The sequence below is a fragment of the Peromyscus leucopus genome, chromosome 7 (genome assembly GCF_004664715.2).
Source record: "Peromyscus leucopus breed LL Stock chromosome 7, UCI_PerLeu_2.1, whole genome shotgun sequence".
NCBI lineage: Eukaryota > Metazoa > Chordata > Mammalia > Rodentia > Cricetidae > Peromyscus > Peromyscus leucopus.
The window spans coordinates 2656540-2671185 of NC_051069.1; the positions used below are offsets into that span (position 1 = coordinate 2656540).

The window sequence follows — 14646 nt, forward strand, 5'->3', positions numbered from 1 at the left end:
CACATTTCCCTTTTAGGGTGTATTTTCCCATGATCCTCCAGAAAAACCCACAAAAGGGATGTGTCAAAACCATGACATAGGGGGCAGGCAAGATGGCTCAGACACAAGCCTAACCACCCAAATTCAATCTCCAGAACCCACGTGAAGACGGACGAAGAAAACAGACATCCTAAGTTTGTCCTCTGGCTCCTGAATGCATGCTATGGCACACATCTGCCCTTGACTCCCAATTATACACACAATTAAAGTCTTTAGAAAAATGCACAATGTAAATTACAGTGAAGGTTTTTCAGGATAAGATTTCTTTGTTAGGTCACATGTGATACCTTAGTTTTGGTGAAGCAGGAATCACCTATCTGTGGCCTTAAGAATGCTTAACAAGACAGTGTCAGGAATTTAGCTACCAGAGACACAGTTGCAGCTCTCTTGGTGACTTATCTGCTTTCTGAGACCATGTCTGATCTCTGGACAAGCTGTCAGTCTTGGCTATTGTCTCAGTCAAAACAATAGTATTTAAAAACAACAACAACAACAACAAACAGATGCCTTATGAAAGTTGGGGCCAGGGTTTTACATTAGCTTGTTAGGCTGTACAAACAGGACCAGGCTTAGGCTGTCTTCTAGGTCTCTTTCCCCAGCTCTGATTCTAATTATCATCCTAATGTGTTAGCCCAAGTGCTGAAATAGATGAAATGGAGTTGGCCACAACATGGGGATGCCAGATGTTTACTTCTACTAAGTGATAAGAAAGGGCCAAGTCTTGGGGTGGTGGTGGTGCATGCCCTTAATCCCAGCACTCAGAGGCAGAGGCAGGCAGATCTCTGAGTTCCAGGCCAGCCTGGTCTACAGAGCAAGTTCCAGGACAGCCAAGGCTACACAGGGAAACCGCATCAAGAAAAACCAAAAGGGCCAAGTCTATAGAAGGTCTGGATAAGTCAGCACTAAATCCACACCTCAACTACCTAGTATCTGATCTCTCAACAGTGTCTATAAATAGCTATGTTCTTCATAGTATTTCTCTAGTCTGACAACAGACACCTTTCCTTCAAGTACAGAGATGTAGAAACAGATGTAATATACTTGTGGTAAGACTTCAAAGATTTATCTTGTTTTGCCTTCATGTATGTATGTTAACCACATGTATGCCTAGAGTGCTCAGAAGCCAAAAGAATGTTGGATCCCTGGAATTGGAGTTAGAGAAACTGTGAGCTACCATGTGGGTGCTGGGAGGCAATCTCAGGCCCCTGTAAGAACAAATGCTCTTAACTGCTGAGCCATCTCTCCAGCCCCAGGATTTTGGATAAAAATTAGAATTCCAGTAATTGGTAAGATATAGCTCATTTAAAAGTATATGAACACTAGTAAGGGCCAGGTCAAAAAGAACTGGCATGCCACACAGGAATGCTGTTTGGAGCAGGGCCTTGGTTCTGCTATAGCAGCTATCTAAAGTTCACCTCACGGCCCCAGCTCAGCTTGCTCACATTGATAATAATCTTTGAGTTTGTCTTTTGGTAAAAAAGGGGTGTGTGTGAGATTTTCTTAGTAAAATTCGATCCACATTTGGGTCTGCCCCTGGTGTTTTCAACGGATAAAATTACAATTGACAAAGTGAACATGATTTCATCGGAAGGACACCTTTTCCAAGTCTCTCTTAAGTTTACCTGGTATTCTGACAACTCCTTGCTAACGAGCTATATCAATTATTACTCACAACAAGTTTTAAAACAAGTTTATTGAAGAATATTCTTAGGAAGGCAACCACTTTTGATTTGTCATAAAAAAAAGTTACATTTCTTTCTGTTGTGTACTAAAGGTCATGAAAGAGAACAGAGTCACATGCTTTTCCTCTGTGGAACCCTTGGGTAGTATAGCACAGTGTTGTCATTTCTGCACCGTGAGAATAAATTAAAAAAAAGTCTCTTCTATGTTTTTCTTCAACAATCGATGAAAATAACAGAAGGTGGCATAAACAAGCTGCATTTCTCTACTCATTCCGTAGTATTGGAGCCAGTATCTAGAAACAGGAAAGAGATCAATTCAAGGAGCAAGTCCTAAGTATCAGTATTTAGGAACATCTAGGAAAAGGACACAGCGGTGTGTGGGAGGAGGAGGAGGAAGCAGGTAGAGAGGGGCACTCTGGAAAGGCCCTGCCAAGGTCAAGGTAGAGGTAAGATCCAGCCTAAGACTCCAGGTGTCTGCTCTGGGCTAGTGTAAACAGCTTTTTCAGGCCACATCCTGCTGGGAACTACAGCAGTCTTCTGGTTCTGGCTATTGCTGTCTTTTCTTCTGCTACTCTATTGAGAACACAGTTTAATTTTAGGATGCTAATTTTAGAAGAATGAAATTTTACAGCAGCACCTGATTTATTCAAAATCACCGAAGAATGGAATTTTCCTCATTAACTGAACTTAATCTTTAAATGCTAAACTATATTTTAACCATGTCTAAGATTTCAACTTTTCCGATGGAAACAGAAAAAAACAGAATCCACCACAACCATTTCTTTCTTTCTTTTTTTTTCCTTTTGCTTTTTGAGACAGGGTTTCTTTGTGTAGCCCTGGCTGTCCTGGAACTCATTTTGTAGACCAGGCTGGCCTCGGACTCAAGAGATCTGCCTGCCTCTGCCTCCCATTTCTTAAGTTTTCAAATCTTTGCTGAAGATCAATTATTATGGTTTGTTTTATATGAGGGCAACTCTGCAGTGACCACCTAACTGAAGCAGATAAGGGTAATTTGCTACTTTTTATTGTCTGTGGTTGGGAAAACAATCTGTATTTTTCAAAAAGAACAGCACCAAGGATCACCAGGCAGAAGCTCCTGGAAATAAAAACGCCTACTCCACAGGGGGGTCTCTGCTATTAAGGTTGCTCCGAGACTTTTGGTTCAAATGACTGAAACTGATCCTCTACTAATCACATCTATCCTGCTCAATACAGTAGTTGACTGGTTAGCAACATGCAGCTGTTTAAAATTTAAATTAATCCAAGTTATCTAATGAAATAAGATGAAAAAGTTTGTAGTTGCCCTAGTCACATTGTAAGTGCTCTAGGGCCAAGCATGACTACTATGGACTGCAGACTCTACAGCACATTTTCATCATACACAAACTCTTCTCAACAGAACTGGTGCTCATCACTCTGCTCCTCCACCAGGGCTAAGGATTGAACCTAAGGTCTCATACAAGCTGAGCCTTCTATCAATGTGCTCCATCTCCAGCCCCCTTTTTACTTTTTTAGGCAGGGTTTAAGTTGCTCAGCCTGGCCTTGAGCTCATTCCATCATGGAGGCAGGCTTTGAAGTTATCTCTCTTCTAGCTTCCCAAGTATCAAAGATTACAGGTCTGTATCAACTGGCCCATTTATATCAATTAATTTACAAATATCTAGGAACTATAAAATAATGCACAAATTTTATGGTCCAACAAACACTTAAAAACCTAAGAGTTATAAGGATGCTATTAGCTTAAATTACATGGGGAAAAAAACCCATGAAAGTATAACTTATTTTGAATATAGAAATTTATCTTATGGTACAGCAAATAGTACCACCTTTGTAGAAATGGAAATTAAAACAAAAAGGCTCAAATGTCCATTATCCCTAGCAAAAAATAAAAGATTTTAAGTATCTGCTGGTCATACTAAAAAGTCTCTAGAACTACTTTGGAGGAGTTAGCTCTGATGATAAGTCAATGTAATGGCGTTAATTTCCTAGACGTTTTGACATATGGAAGACTTGCTAGCCTTTAATCCCAGCACTCCGGAGGCAGAGACAGGTGGATGTTTGAGTTCGGCCAGCCTGGTCTACATAGCGAGTTCTAGAACAGACAGGACTCCACAGAGAAACCCTGTCTTGAAAAATCAAAATCAAAATCAATAAAGGGCTGAAAATTTTATGTAGCCACCAGAAATCAGATTAAAAAGAATAATGTATATGAAAAAATAATTTATGTGTAAACATGTCTCTGTGCACAGATATGTTACTATAAAAATACAACCTTAAGACTTGAAAGTCTTTACTTTCGAAGGTGAAGAATTATCTGTACAGGTTTACATATGGAGCTTTTCTGTATTCTGTACATTTCTTTAGTGATCAGATATTCTTTGAAAATCCAAACTGTAGCCAGGCATGGTGGCACATGCCTTTAATCCCAGCATTTAGGAAGCAGAGGTACACTCTGAAACTGAGGACAGCCTGGCTTACATAGTGAATACCAGGCCAGTCAAGGCTACAGAGACCCTGTCTCAAAAAACAAAAACAAAACAAACTTGATAGTAACACAAGAAATGGAGATATTACTTTCTCTATTTCTCTTTCTCTTGCTTCTTAGAACCTCCCCTTCTTACAATGGCAATCATTAAAGCACCGGGGATTGGTGCTTTAAACACAAGCTGTTCAGATTATCAATTAAAGTAAATACACAACAAAACACAGGGCTAGGACATGACTCAGTATCGGAGTGCAAATCCAGCAAGTACAAGGCCTTGGGTTCTTTTTAAAAATAAACAAAGCCGGGCGGTGGTGGCGCACGCCTTTAATCCCAGCACTCGGGAGGCAGAGCCAGGCGGATCTCTGTGAGTTGGAGGCCAGCCTGGTCTCCAAAACGAGTTCCAGGAAAGGTGCAAAGCTACACAGAGAAGCCCTGTCTCGAAAAACAAAACAAAACAAAAATAAAAATAAACAAAAGGAAACAAGCAGTCACGGAGCAGGAGGCAGATGTGCCACCTTTAAAATGTCTAAGGACTTTTAGGTCTGCTGTGGAAAATTCCCTTGCACAAATGTAACAAATCAGAGGACTGGGTATCTCCTATTATAACTGCAAGGTTTATGATTAGTTTAAATCAGGGTTAAAGTAATTCTCTTATATATAAAGTATAGGGTATCCAGCAACACAGAAGTTTTAAGAGAAACGCTTGAAGTTACACGTTACTTTCTTACAGAGAAAGGTGGCATCGAGAAACCTGGTGACTGCTTCAAATAAGCATCTCTATGGAAGGAAATTTAGCCGTTAGCTTATTTTATTTGGATCTAAATTTAATCTGTATTACGTGTCATGTGAGTGTGCAGATGTAAGGTCAGTAAGAAGACAGATGGAGAATCCAGAAGCTAGGTTTTTATCTGAGGTTTTCAGATAGATCAAGATAATTAAAGAGGAGAAAAAGTATTTCAACAAGTTTTGCTTTCACAGTAATTAGGCGAGCACTTACTTTTACCATCACAGGCTACAATTTTCACTTTATCCACTTTAATAAGTTCTGTCACCTCTCTGAATTCAACATCATTCAATACAAAAGTCCAAACATTATCGCAGAATCTGTATGTATTTAGAGAGCCCTTTAAAACAAAACATTAAGAAATGCCATGAGAAGCCATTGTTTCCCCTCATACTTTATTCCAAAGTAATCCAAGAGAATTTAGCTACCAAGTATATACCTGCTAAAACAGTATGCTTAATGCTTAGCTTAATTTATTTAATTTTATCTACTTAGAAATAAGTAAGAGAAAACCTGGATAAGTCAGCTTAGGGAAAAGTTTAAAAACATTTTTTCTAACTATTTTAGCAATCTAAAACAATCTGCAAATTACTTACCTGAAATGAAAAGCTACATGAAAGCTTAAATTTGTATGTCTACTGCCCTCTGGTGGATAAATTGCTAAAGTTCATTTGATCTCTCTTTTGAGAAAGGGTCTCTACACAGCCCTGGGTGTCCTGGAACTCACTATGTAGAGCAGGCTGTCTTGGAACTGTCTGCCTCTGCCTCCCAAATGCTGAGATTAAAGGTGTGTACCACTACATCCTGTCCATTTGATTAAAAAAATGTTTATTTTTATATATGCATGCATATAATCTGGTGCATGCTTGCCTGAGTTTATATGTACTACATGTATGCAGATGACTGTGAAGGGCAGGAGAGGGAGTCTGATCCCCTGAACTGGAGTCACAGGTAGTTGTGAGTCACCTCATATGGGTGCTGGAAACCAAACTCATATTTCCTCTAAGAGCAATAAGCGTTTTTAGCCACTAAACTCTCTCCAGCCTAGTTGAGACTGGCTTCCAACTCCAAGAGATCTGCCTAAGTGCTGGGATTAAACACATGCACCTAGCTCCATTTGAATTTTTTACAAATATTTAAAGCTCCATATTTCACTGGGTGTTCATTCTCTAAATTTGTACAAAAGCAGAGATTCCTAAGAAACATTAAGACAATTTAAATCCCATAACTGGCTCAGATGCATCATCTACTGAGACTACTTCCAATCAGCTTTTTCTGTGACTCTACTGTCACTCAGGCCAGAAACTTGAAATTACCAGTCTCCCTCTCCTTTCTACCATGTCCATAGTTGAATTCTATGTTCAACTATGTCATAGTTGTCAAGTCCTGTCAGATGTGCCTTTTAGAATCTTTCCATTTCTAGCCATCCCTTGTTAGAACTGTTAAGTGAAGCTACTTTGAGCCTTCTGATTCAGCTGGCTAAGAGGCATGTCTTTTGTCTCTAGCCTCATTCCCTGTAACCCATTCTTCATGTGAGCACCAAAAAGGCAAATACAATTGTGTGGCTCCTGTGACTAACAGTCCTTCATTGACCTCCTAGTAACATTAGTACAGGGTGTGGACTTGCTGGGGAGTCCTATGGAGTCCTTGAGGTTCCCATCACATTAGAACCTACTGAAGAGTTGTTTCTGGAACTTCCCACCATATTCCAAATGCTATCTTCCTTTCCACGGTAGCACCACTCCTTTAGCTGACTGCCAATCTTGTCTTCCATACTTGTACTCCCACTGAACCAAGTAACATATCCTAACACTGTTAACATATTTGTTTTAATGGTCTGCTCGCTGAACTACGCTGGTAGCAGAGACCAGTACTTCTGTTGTATTTTCAGAGCCTAGCAGAATCTAGCACACAGTAATTACTCATGTCTACTAAATTCATTAACTCATTCATTCACAGCCAGCAGTTTTTAAAACATCCTTATATTTAGATTCAAAGAGTTTTCACCAACATGGATGATACTGCAGGAATCATTTAAAGACTTTTCTGTTTAAATATCTTGTGCTGAATTTCACATGTGACTGTATGCATGTGCACATAATGCATATTAGGCTTGATTCCCTTCTGCTGGTGTTTAAGCTAAATAGAATGTCTCTGAATGCATAGTTTGCTGTAATACAGGGCAGGTTATGGAATCCTGGGCTGCAGCAGTAGCAATGGGGGGCGGGGAAGTAAACTGAAAAATTAAGACTTGGTTAGGGCTAACTCTTAGAAAACTGACAGATTTAGAAAACATTGGCCGGGCGGTGGTGGCGCACGCCTTTAATCCCAGCACTCGGGAGGCAGAGGCAGGTGGATCTTCATGAGTTTGAGGCCAACCCAGGCTACAGAATGAGTTCCAGGAAAGGTGCAAAGCTACACAGAAAAACCCTGTCTCGAAAAAAAAAACAACAAAACAAAACAAAAAAACAAACAAAAAAGAAAGAAAACACTATGTATGAGAAATACAAGTGTCCAATTAATTTTTGCAAAAGAAACCCATGCTAGACACTTTTAACAGAGCAATTAGAAGACTACCAAGGTCTCGTATCATCAATTTTCTAAACAGCCCAAACTTATGTGGTTTAACATAGATCAATTTAAAATAAAAGTTGAAATTTTAAGCTGGGCAGATTCCTACCTATAAAGAACAACTTTATCAGAATCCCTACTATTAAAATCCAAGAAAAACAAGCCAGGTGTTGGTGGCACACGCCTTTAATCCCAACACTTGGGAGGCAGAGCCAGGCGGATCTCTGTGAGTTCGAGGCCAGCCTGGGCTACCAAGTGAGCTCCAGGAAAGGCGCAAAGCTACACAGAGAAACCCTGTCTCGAAAAACCAAAAAAAAAAAAAATCCAAGAAAAACTTGTCAAGTTTTATACTCTTAAGAGACTTTTTTTGAGACATGGTTTCTCTGTGAAGCCCTCCCTGACTGTCCAGGAACTCAAGTCTGTAGATCAGGCTGGTGGCAGAGGCAGAGATCTGCCTGTCTCTGCCTCTTCCATACTAGGATTAAAGGTATGTGCCATCATGCCTAGCTGGTAATTTTCTATTTGACTATTTATGCCAGTAATTTTTAAGCATGTAAAACTGATACACATTTATATATAACATAAACGCATACTTTATCTCTTTAGTAAAATGTAAGCCAATAGGACCTCATCTATTTTGTTCACCTTTGCATTTCTGATACCTAGAACAATGTCTATTACCTAATGGGCACTTAAATGCTTAAGCATAATACAATACATTCTTTTGTATTACCTCAACACCTAGGTTTTTTTTTCCTTCCTTCCTTCCTTCTTCTTTTTTTTTTTTTTAAAAGATTTTTATTTATTATGTATACAGTGTTCTGTCTGCGTGTATGCCTGCAGGCCAGAAGAAGGCACCAGATCTCATTACAGATGGTTGTGAGCCACCATGTGGTTTCTGGGAATTGAACTCAGGACCTCTGGAAGAGCAGTCAGAAGCTCTTAAGCGCTGAGCCATCTCTCCAGCTCCCAACACCTAGGTTTTCTTCAATGTAACTCACAGATTCTTTTCCTATACTGGTCTTCATATGCTTTAAATTTATTTCTATAGTAGGGTTGTAGTTTGTAACATAGCTTAAGATACTAGAGAACTATAACAGGGTAACAGCAAACACCATTATTCACAATGTGTTTCCCCAACATCACATGGTAAACTCTTCTGCCACATTTTGCAATGAGTTCTTAACCCCAAATTACCACAAAATTGACAGCAGTATTTTGTTCAAAGCAGGGATGATTCAAAAGACAGCCCACTACCAGAATAGACTTTAAAAGCCTAGCTATCTGAGAGGAGATGGCGGCAACATAAAGATTCTACAGAAAATGACCTTTCCTGGAAGGTCGGGGGTTGCAAACCATAACTGAACTTAAGAATTACTCCGTCACTTACCTTCCGTCTTGCAGACAGTACTTTCAGGCATTTGAAACCTCAGTAATTCTCCAGGGAGGAAAAAGCCAAACATATACAGGATGATTTGTGAAGCAATGAACTTAAAATCTAAAAGCAATTCTGTATCACATGGAATGGATGAACTTAGTACAGCTGATTTAAAATAGCGTATCATTCAATTATAAGACAACAAGTTCCCGACCAGACTAACCCAATCCTCCTGTTATGCTGAGTAAGTCCATGTAGGCTCTCAGAGTACCTGGTCCAGACTTCCAGATACAGGAAATGTCCTTACCCTGAAATTGACTCTGTTCCTGACTCTCTGAGCCAATGCTGAATTTATAGCTTTATCAAACTGAAGCAGAACTTGAAGGGCAAGCTGGGGGGTGATCTGTTGAGACTGAGAAAAAAAATGTACATATAAATTCACTAAGGGAAGAACATTAAAGACAAAGTATATTAATTAGAGTCTAAAAGTTAACATAAGTTAACCAGAACTTCTCAAGCAGAAGTCCTTATTCTCCTGTGCTCTAAGTGAGGATGAAAAAAAGCCTGAGAATAACTTCTACACTATCTTGACAAAAAAGGAAACTTGCAGTGAGTTTGCAAAGCCAGGAAAAACTCTTGCTATTCCTTCAGTGGCTGGACAAAGTGTTCAACAGATGGGATCCAAGTTTTCTCTTAGTAAAAGACATGAGACCTATACTAAAGAACAGACAAAGACAAACCTTCCCAAAGTCTATATAATAATAATGCCCAAACAGACGAGTCAGGCCTGGTGCTGCACAACTGTAATCCCAGCAGGTGGGGAGCAAGGGCAGGAAGACCAGGAGCTCCAGACCATTCTTAACCACAGAGCACTTTCAATGATGGCCTGGACCCTGTCTCAAAAAAAACAAAAACAAAAACAAAAACAAAAACAACCTTGCTCCCACACCTCTCTCCAGACCCCAACAGAACATAAATTGAAATATTTAATACTTTCTTAGTTGTGTGATTTGAGTAAAATGAATTCTTCTAAAACTGAAATAAAAATTAAAATTTCTAACTCAAATCTCAAAAAAAACTTCATTATATTGGACAGAATTACTTTTAAAGTGATAGAACATCCCTTTCTTCTAAATTTGAGATGAGAAGATTATACTTTCAGAGATCATTTCTATAGTTCATCACTAATAAGTGAAAACCATTAATTTTTAAATTTTTTTAACAAAAAAGTTTGAAGACTTATAGAGCATGTTTAATGTTTGGCCCCCACCTGTATGAGCTCATCAAGGCTCTCTTGAAGACTGTTTCCCAAAGTCGTATTTCTGTATAACTGATATGCCATGGCTTAAAATGGAGCAATTACTTTTTCTTCAGGCTTGCATTGATGTCCTACAAATTTAATATAAAAGACCAACCTGTAACAATGTAAATTATAAATAATAGTCTATTATTTCATGTATTCTAACATGGAACTATTAGAACTCAATTACAAATTACTATATTAATTATTTTGTAATTTCAAAGAATTGTTCAAAGTTGATTTTTCTGATTTTAACACCAGTATGGTATTTATCTTTTGAATTCAGTATGTTGACATACTCATTAAAATGTGCATTTTTATTTTCCCCACAGGTTTCCCTTAGTTTATAATTTTCTACATAGCATTCATTCTACCTACTGTCACAGAGGGACGTGATATCTGCATTTGGGCCCTTTATTTTTATGTTTTCTTAAAATTCCATTAGAGTTCCCACCAAAAGGATGGCACTGTGACAGGCAATAGAGACAGGGAGATGAATAAAGATGAACTCCTGGTCCTAAAAGTCTGACTCTACAAAGGGTAACAGACACTTTATAAAAAGGATAAATTTGGTGTGAACAGGAGTGACACATTCTATCATGTAGGCTGCTTGTGGACAGAGCTGGCTTAGAAAGCTTCCCGTTCTTCAAGCAAAGAAAGCCATTCTAGGATGGCAGGAGGGCAAGAGAAGCCACAGAAGTGTGAAAGCGTAAGGTTTGTGGAAATCATAAGTGTGAATAGACAGTAGCAGTAGGTAACGCTGAAGCAGAGGGCAGGTTGAGTTTGCTCCACAACAGAATGGCAGGCAACAAAAAGACCTTGAAACAACATTTCAGGCAAGAAAGGCAGAAAACCCTGCTTACGGGAGGGACCTGAAAATGATTACAGGAGTACAGATTTGACAAATATTTACTTAGAGTCCAGAGATGGACAGAAGGAAACATTCAAATAGTCATTATCAGATAAGATTTGGCCAAAATAATGACCAGCAACTTCACATTACAGCTGGCTATCATCTGATCCAACAGATCATTCTGTGATCTTGAGACAGTCCTTTAGCTTTTGGGGTACCACTCTCAGTTCTTACCTCCCAGCTCATGGAACTACTATATTTTCTGTTTTCTTTGGCAATTCTTCCTCAGCTCCCTGACTTCCATCTCCTGAATTACCTAAAGGCTTCTTCTTCTTCTTCTTTTTTTTTTTTTTTTCCGAGACAGGGTTTCTCTGTGTAGCTTTGCGCCTTTCCTGGAACTCGCTTTGGAGACCAGGCTGGCCTTGAACTCACAGAGATCCACCTGCCTCTGCCTCCCGAGTGCTGGGATTAAAGGCGTGTGCCACCACCGGCCCGGCTCCCTAAAGGCTTCTTAAGTCTTCTCTTCACTGGCTTCCCCCCTTAGTTATTCCGTCTAAGCTCATGGTGCTAAACCCCATCTATGTATTGATCATTCTGAAACTTTTATCCCTGTCCTCACTTCTTTGTACCCACATGTAAAAATGTTTATTTTACACTGAAAAAAAAAAAAAAAAGATCAAATAGCCGAGACATCTCTCCTGCAGTTAAGAGCGGTTGCAGAGGACCTCTTGAAGAGGACCTGGGTTCAGTTCTGAGGCACTCACATTGGATAGATCACAACCAGCTGTAACTTCAGTTCCAGGGAATCCCATGTCCTCTTCTGGCCTCCATGAGCACCCACATACATGTGTGCTAGCACATACTCCCCCCGCCCCCCCAGACCACACAGGCAGGCAGGCAGACAGACACAGAGTTTCACTCCTTCCAATAACTAAGGTACCCTTTGTCTACCAGAATAGATGATACATGAAGACAGAGAAATCTAGTTCAGCTATGTATTTACCACTTAGGACAATGTATGTAGCATTAAAAAAAATATATTTGTTGAGTAAAAAAACTTGTTGGCATGTCAAAGTACCAACAAAAAGCATTAGAAATATAGAAATATATTTACGTGGGGGCACCTTTCTACTTTACTGATGAAACCAAATGAATGGAAACTAGAATCTCCCAACCACATCCATCTACTAACCCCACTGCCTATACCCAGATACTCTGCCTTTCGGTCATTGTAGTCAGCATGCTTTTATCTACATGCAATGTATCCACCTTTGTATCAGGCCTTCTTTCTCTAGCATACTTGATGATATTGTCTAACAAGTTCCTTCTTTCTTTCATCATCAAATTTCCCCTTTCTTCCATCATTTCTGTCAGCAAACAAACTGGCAGCTACTTTTCCCACCGTTGGGAGAGCAACAACCACCACTACTCAAATCCACTTTCCCCACCTCCATTCTATTCCTGTTTGGCAAAGGTTAAGCGTCACTTGACTCTGTTTCCCATTCTCCCTTTCCCCCATCACAGCAAGCGTTCAGCTCTGACTGTAATGACACCCACGCTGCAGGCCATCGAGGGCACCGCTAAGGCTGATCTTCAGCAGACTAGCCATCTGCCACAGCTCACTCCTTGTGGTTCCAGGGTCTCTGCTCGGTACTTCACTTTGACGGTTGTTGTTTTAGATTCAATGGTTTATCCTGCTCACTGACCCTCTTCTCCTTGTAGCCCTGGCTGGCCTCGAACTCACAGAGTTCTGCCTGCCTCTGCTTCCTAGGTGCTGGGGTTAAAAGTGCATGCCACCAGGCCTGGTCCTTCCCCACTCTTTACAATCACAAGACAGTCTTTGTTTACAATTTTCTTTCTACATACATTTATGAAGTGTTAACATTCATTCTTATGGCTTTCAACACCAGCTGGTGATCCCCAAATTCGTATATCCTCCAATCAATTCTCAATTCTGGAACTAACTTCCTATTCAAAATTTCTACGTGGCCTTTGTGTCTCAGTTGAAGTCACACCATACTTCCATGGGCTTAGACAATACCTTTGAAGACGCTCGCAAAGTCATGTAAACCACAAAGATGTCCAATTCCTAGCAAGTCATGTGAACACAACCTTCAGATCCAGTATCCAACCATTTCTCAACACCTCTACTATTACTTCCTTGTTCTAAGCCACTATTACAAGTCATTTGGATCATCGAAATGGTGTCCCCATTTCCTTTATTCTATACGTTCCTCACATTCTTCTTAATTTACAGTGGGGTTATTGTTTGAAAACATGGCCTAGAAAATGTCTCTTTCTCCCACAGCTTTCTTCAATACTGACATCTGGCTACCTTTCATGTCCAGTCTTATCTGCTCTCCTCCTCCTCCTCCTCCTCCTCCTCCTCCTCCTCCTCCTCTTCCCCCCAACACATCCTAACTTCCCTGAGCACGACAGGCATGTTTCTGCCTTTCTGATGGCTGTTCTGCCTGAATCGTTCTTGCTCAGATACGAACTTGACTAACACAGAGAACTCACGTTTGCCCAAATAGCTCCCACCCAATAACACCCAAACGGACCACACACCATGAAACTATCACACCCACTATGGAACTTCTCCGTACCCTTTATCTCGCTCAAATTTTTTTTTTTTTTTTGCTGGCACCATATGCCAAGTTACATAACGGTCTTCTATTTCTTCTCTGCATAAATGTAGGGCCCACGAGGGCATGGATCTTTGTTGTGTTTTGTTCACTGAGACAACCTGCGGGCCGGGAACAGTACCTGACCCACGGCGGGAGTCAAACGAGACACTGAGTCCGCTGAAGGTAATCGCCAGTCAGCACCCGCGTGTGGACCGGGGCCGGGGGAGGTCAGGGAGACGGACACTTGAAAACGGGCCGGCGGAGAGCCGAGTCACCCTCCCGCCTGACACCTGGGCATTCTTTCGGGGACCTCAGCTAGGAGCGACCTCAACGCCTGCCGGAGCGCGCTGCCCCGCCACCTCCACTCCCCGAAGGCGGCCCCGGCTGCAGAACTGCGGGGTGCCCTCCTCACGGCGGCGGAAGCGCTCGTGTCCGCTCTCCGAGGCAGACGCGCGTCCACCCAGCGCGGCCTGAGAGCGGGAAGGAGGCGGCTCCCGCGCCGCCGCGTCGGCCTGGGGGGCGGCTTCCGGCGGGCACAGCGCTCGGTCCCGCCCGCCCGCCCCGCCGCGGCTCCCCCGCTCCCGGCCCCACCGCCGCCTACCTGAGGGAAGGCGCTTCCGCCGCGGCGCTAGCAGAGCCGGGCAGAGCGCCCGCCGCGACCACCTCCTCAGCCACGGAAACCACAGCGCTGGGCCACTGACCCGGATGTGTTTGCGCGACCCGGAGGTGACGCCACGGGAGGCACCGGTGGCCCCACCTCAGTTTCCGAGAAGGGGCGTGGCTCCTCCCATCTGGGCGCCCCTCCTGCCAGCCGGTGTATGGGGCTGCACTTTACGGCAGCGAGCTGTTTGTGATTCGTGAATCCTTTTCTTTCGGAAGACCTGCTGTATAAACTTCGTGCCTAACAGTGAAGCAAACACGTAGCTA

The 14646-nt window shown here is 41.7% G+C and overlaps 1 protein-coding gene across 4 annotated transcripts; it reads right to left on the minus strand.

Moving 5' to 3' along the window:
- Positions 1 to 1714: 1714 nt before the first annotated feature.
- Gtf2a2 (general transcription factor IIA subunit 2) lies at positions 1715 to 14441 on the minus strand. 4 transcript variants are annotated; one of them, XM_028865882.2, is made up of 5 exons: positions 14321 to 14438; positions 10210 to 10328; positions 9247 to 9351; positions 5204 to 5330; positions 1715 to 2014 (listed from the first exon to the last, which is right to left on the minus strand). In XM_028865882.2, exons 2-5 carry the CDS (start codon positions 10279 to 10281, stop codon positions 1989 to 1991), a joined length of 330 nt encoding a protein of 109 aa, XP_028721715.1. In that variant the 5' UTR covers positions 10282 to 10328; positions 14321 to 14438; the 3' UTR covers positions 1715 to 1988. The 4 variants fall into 4 exon arrangements, with proteins under 4 accessions (XP_028721715.1, XP_028721722.1, XP_028721731.1 ...); XM_028865889.2 differs by having other exon boundaries at positions 10210 to 10354; XM_028865898.2 differs by lacking the exon at positions 14321 to 14438 and adding an exon at positions 13859 to 13949.
- Positions 14442 to 14646: the final 205 nt, after the last annotated feature.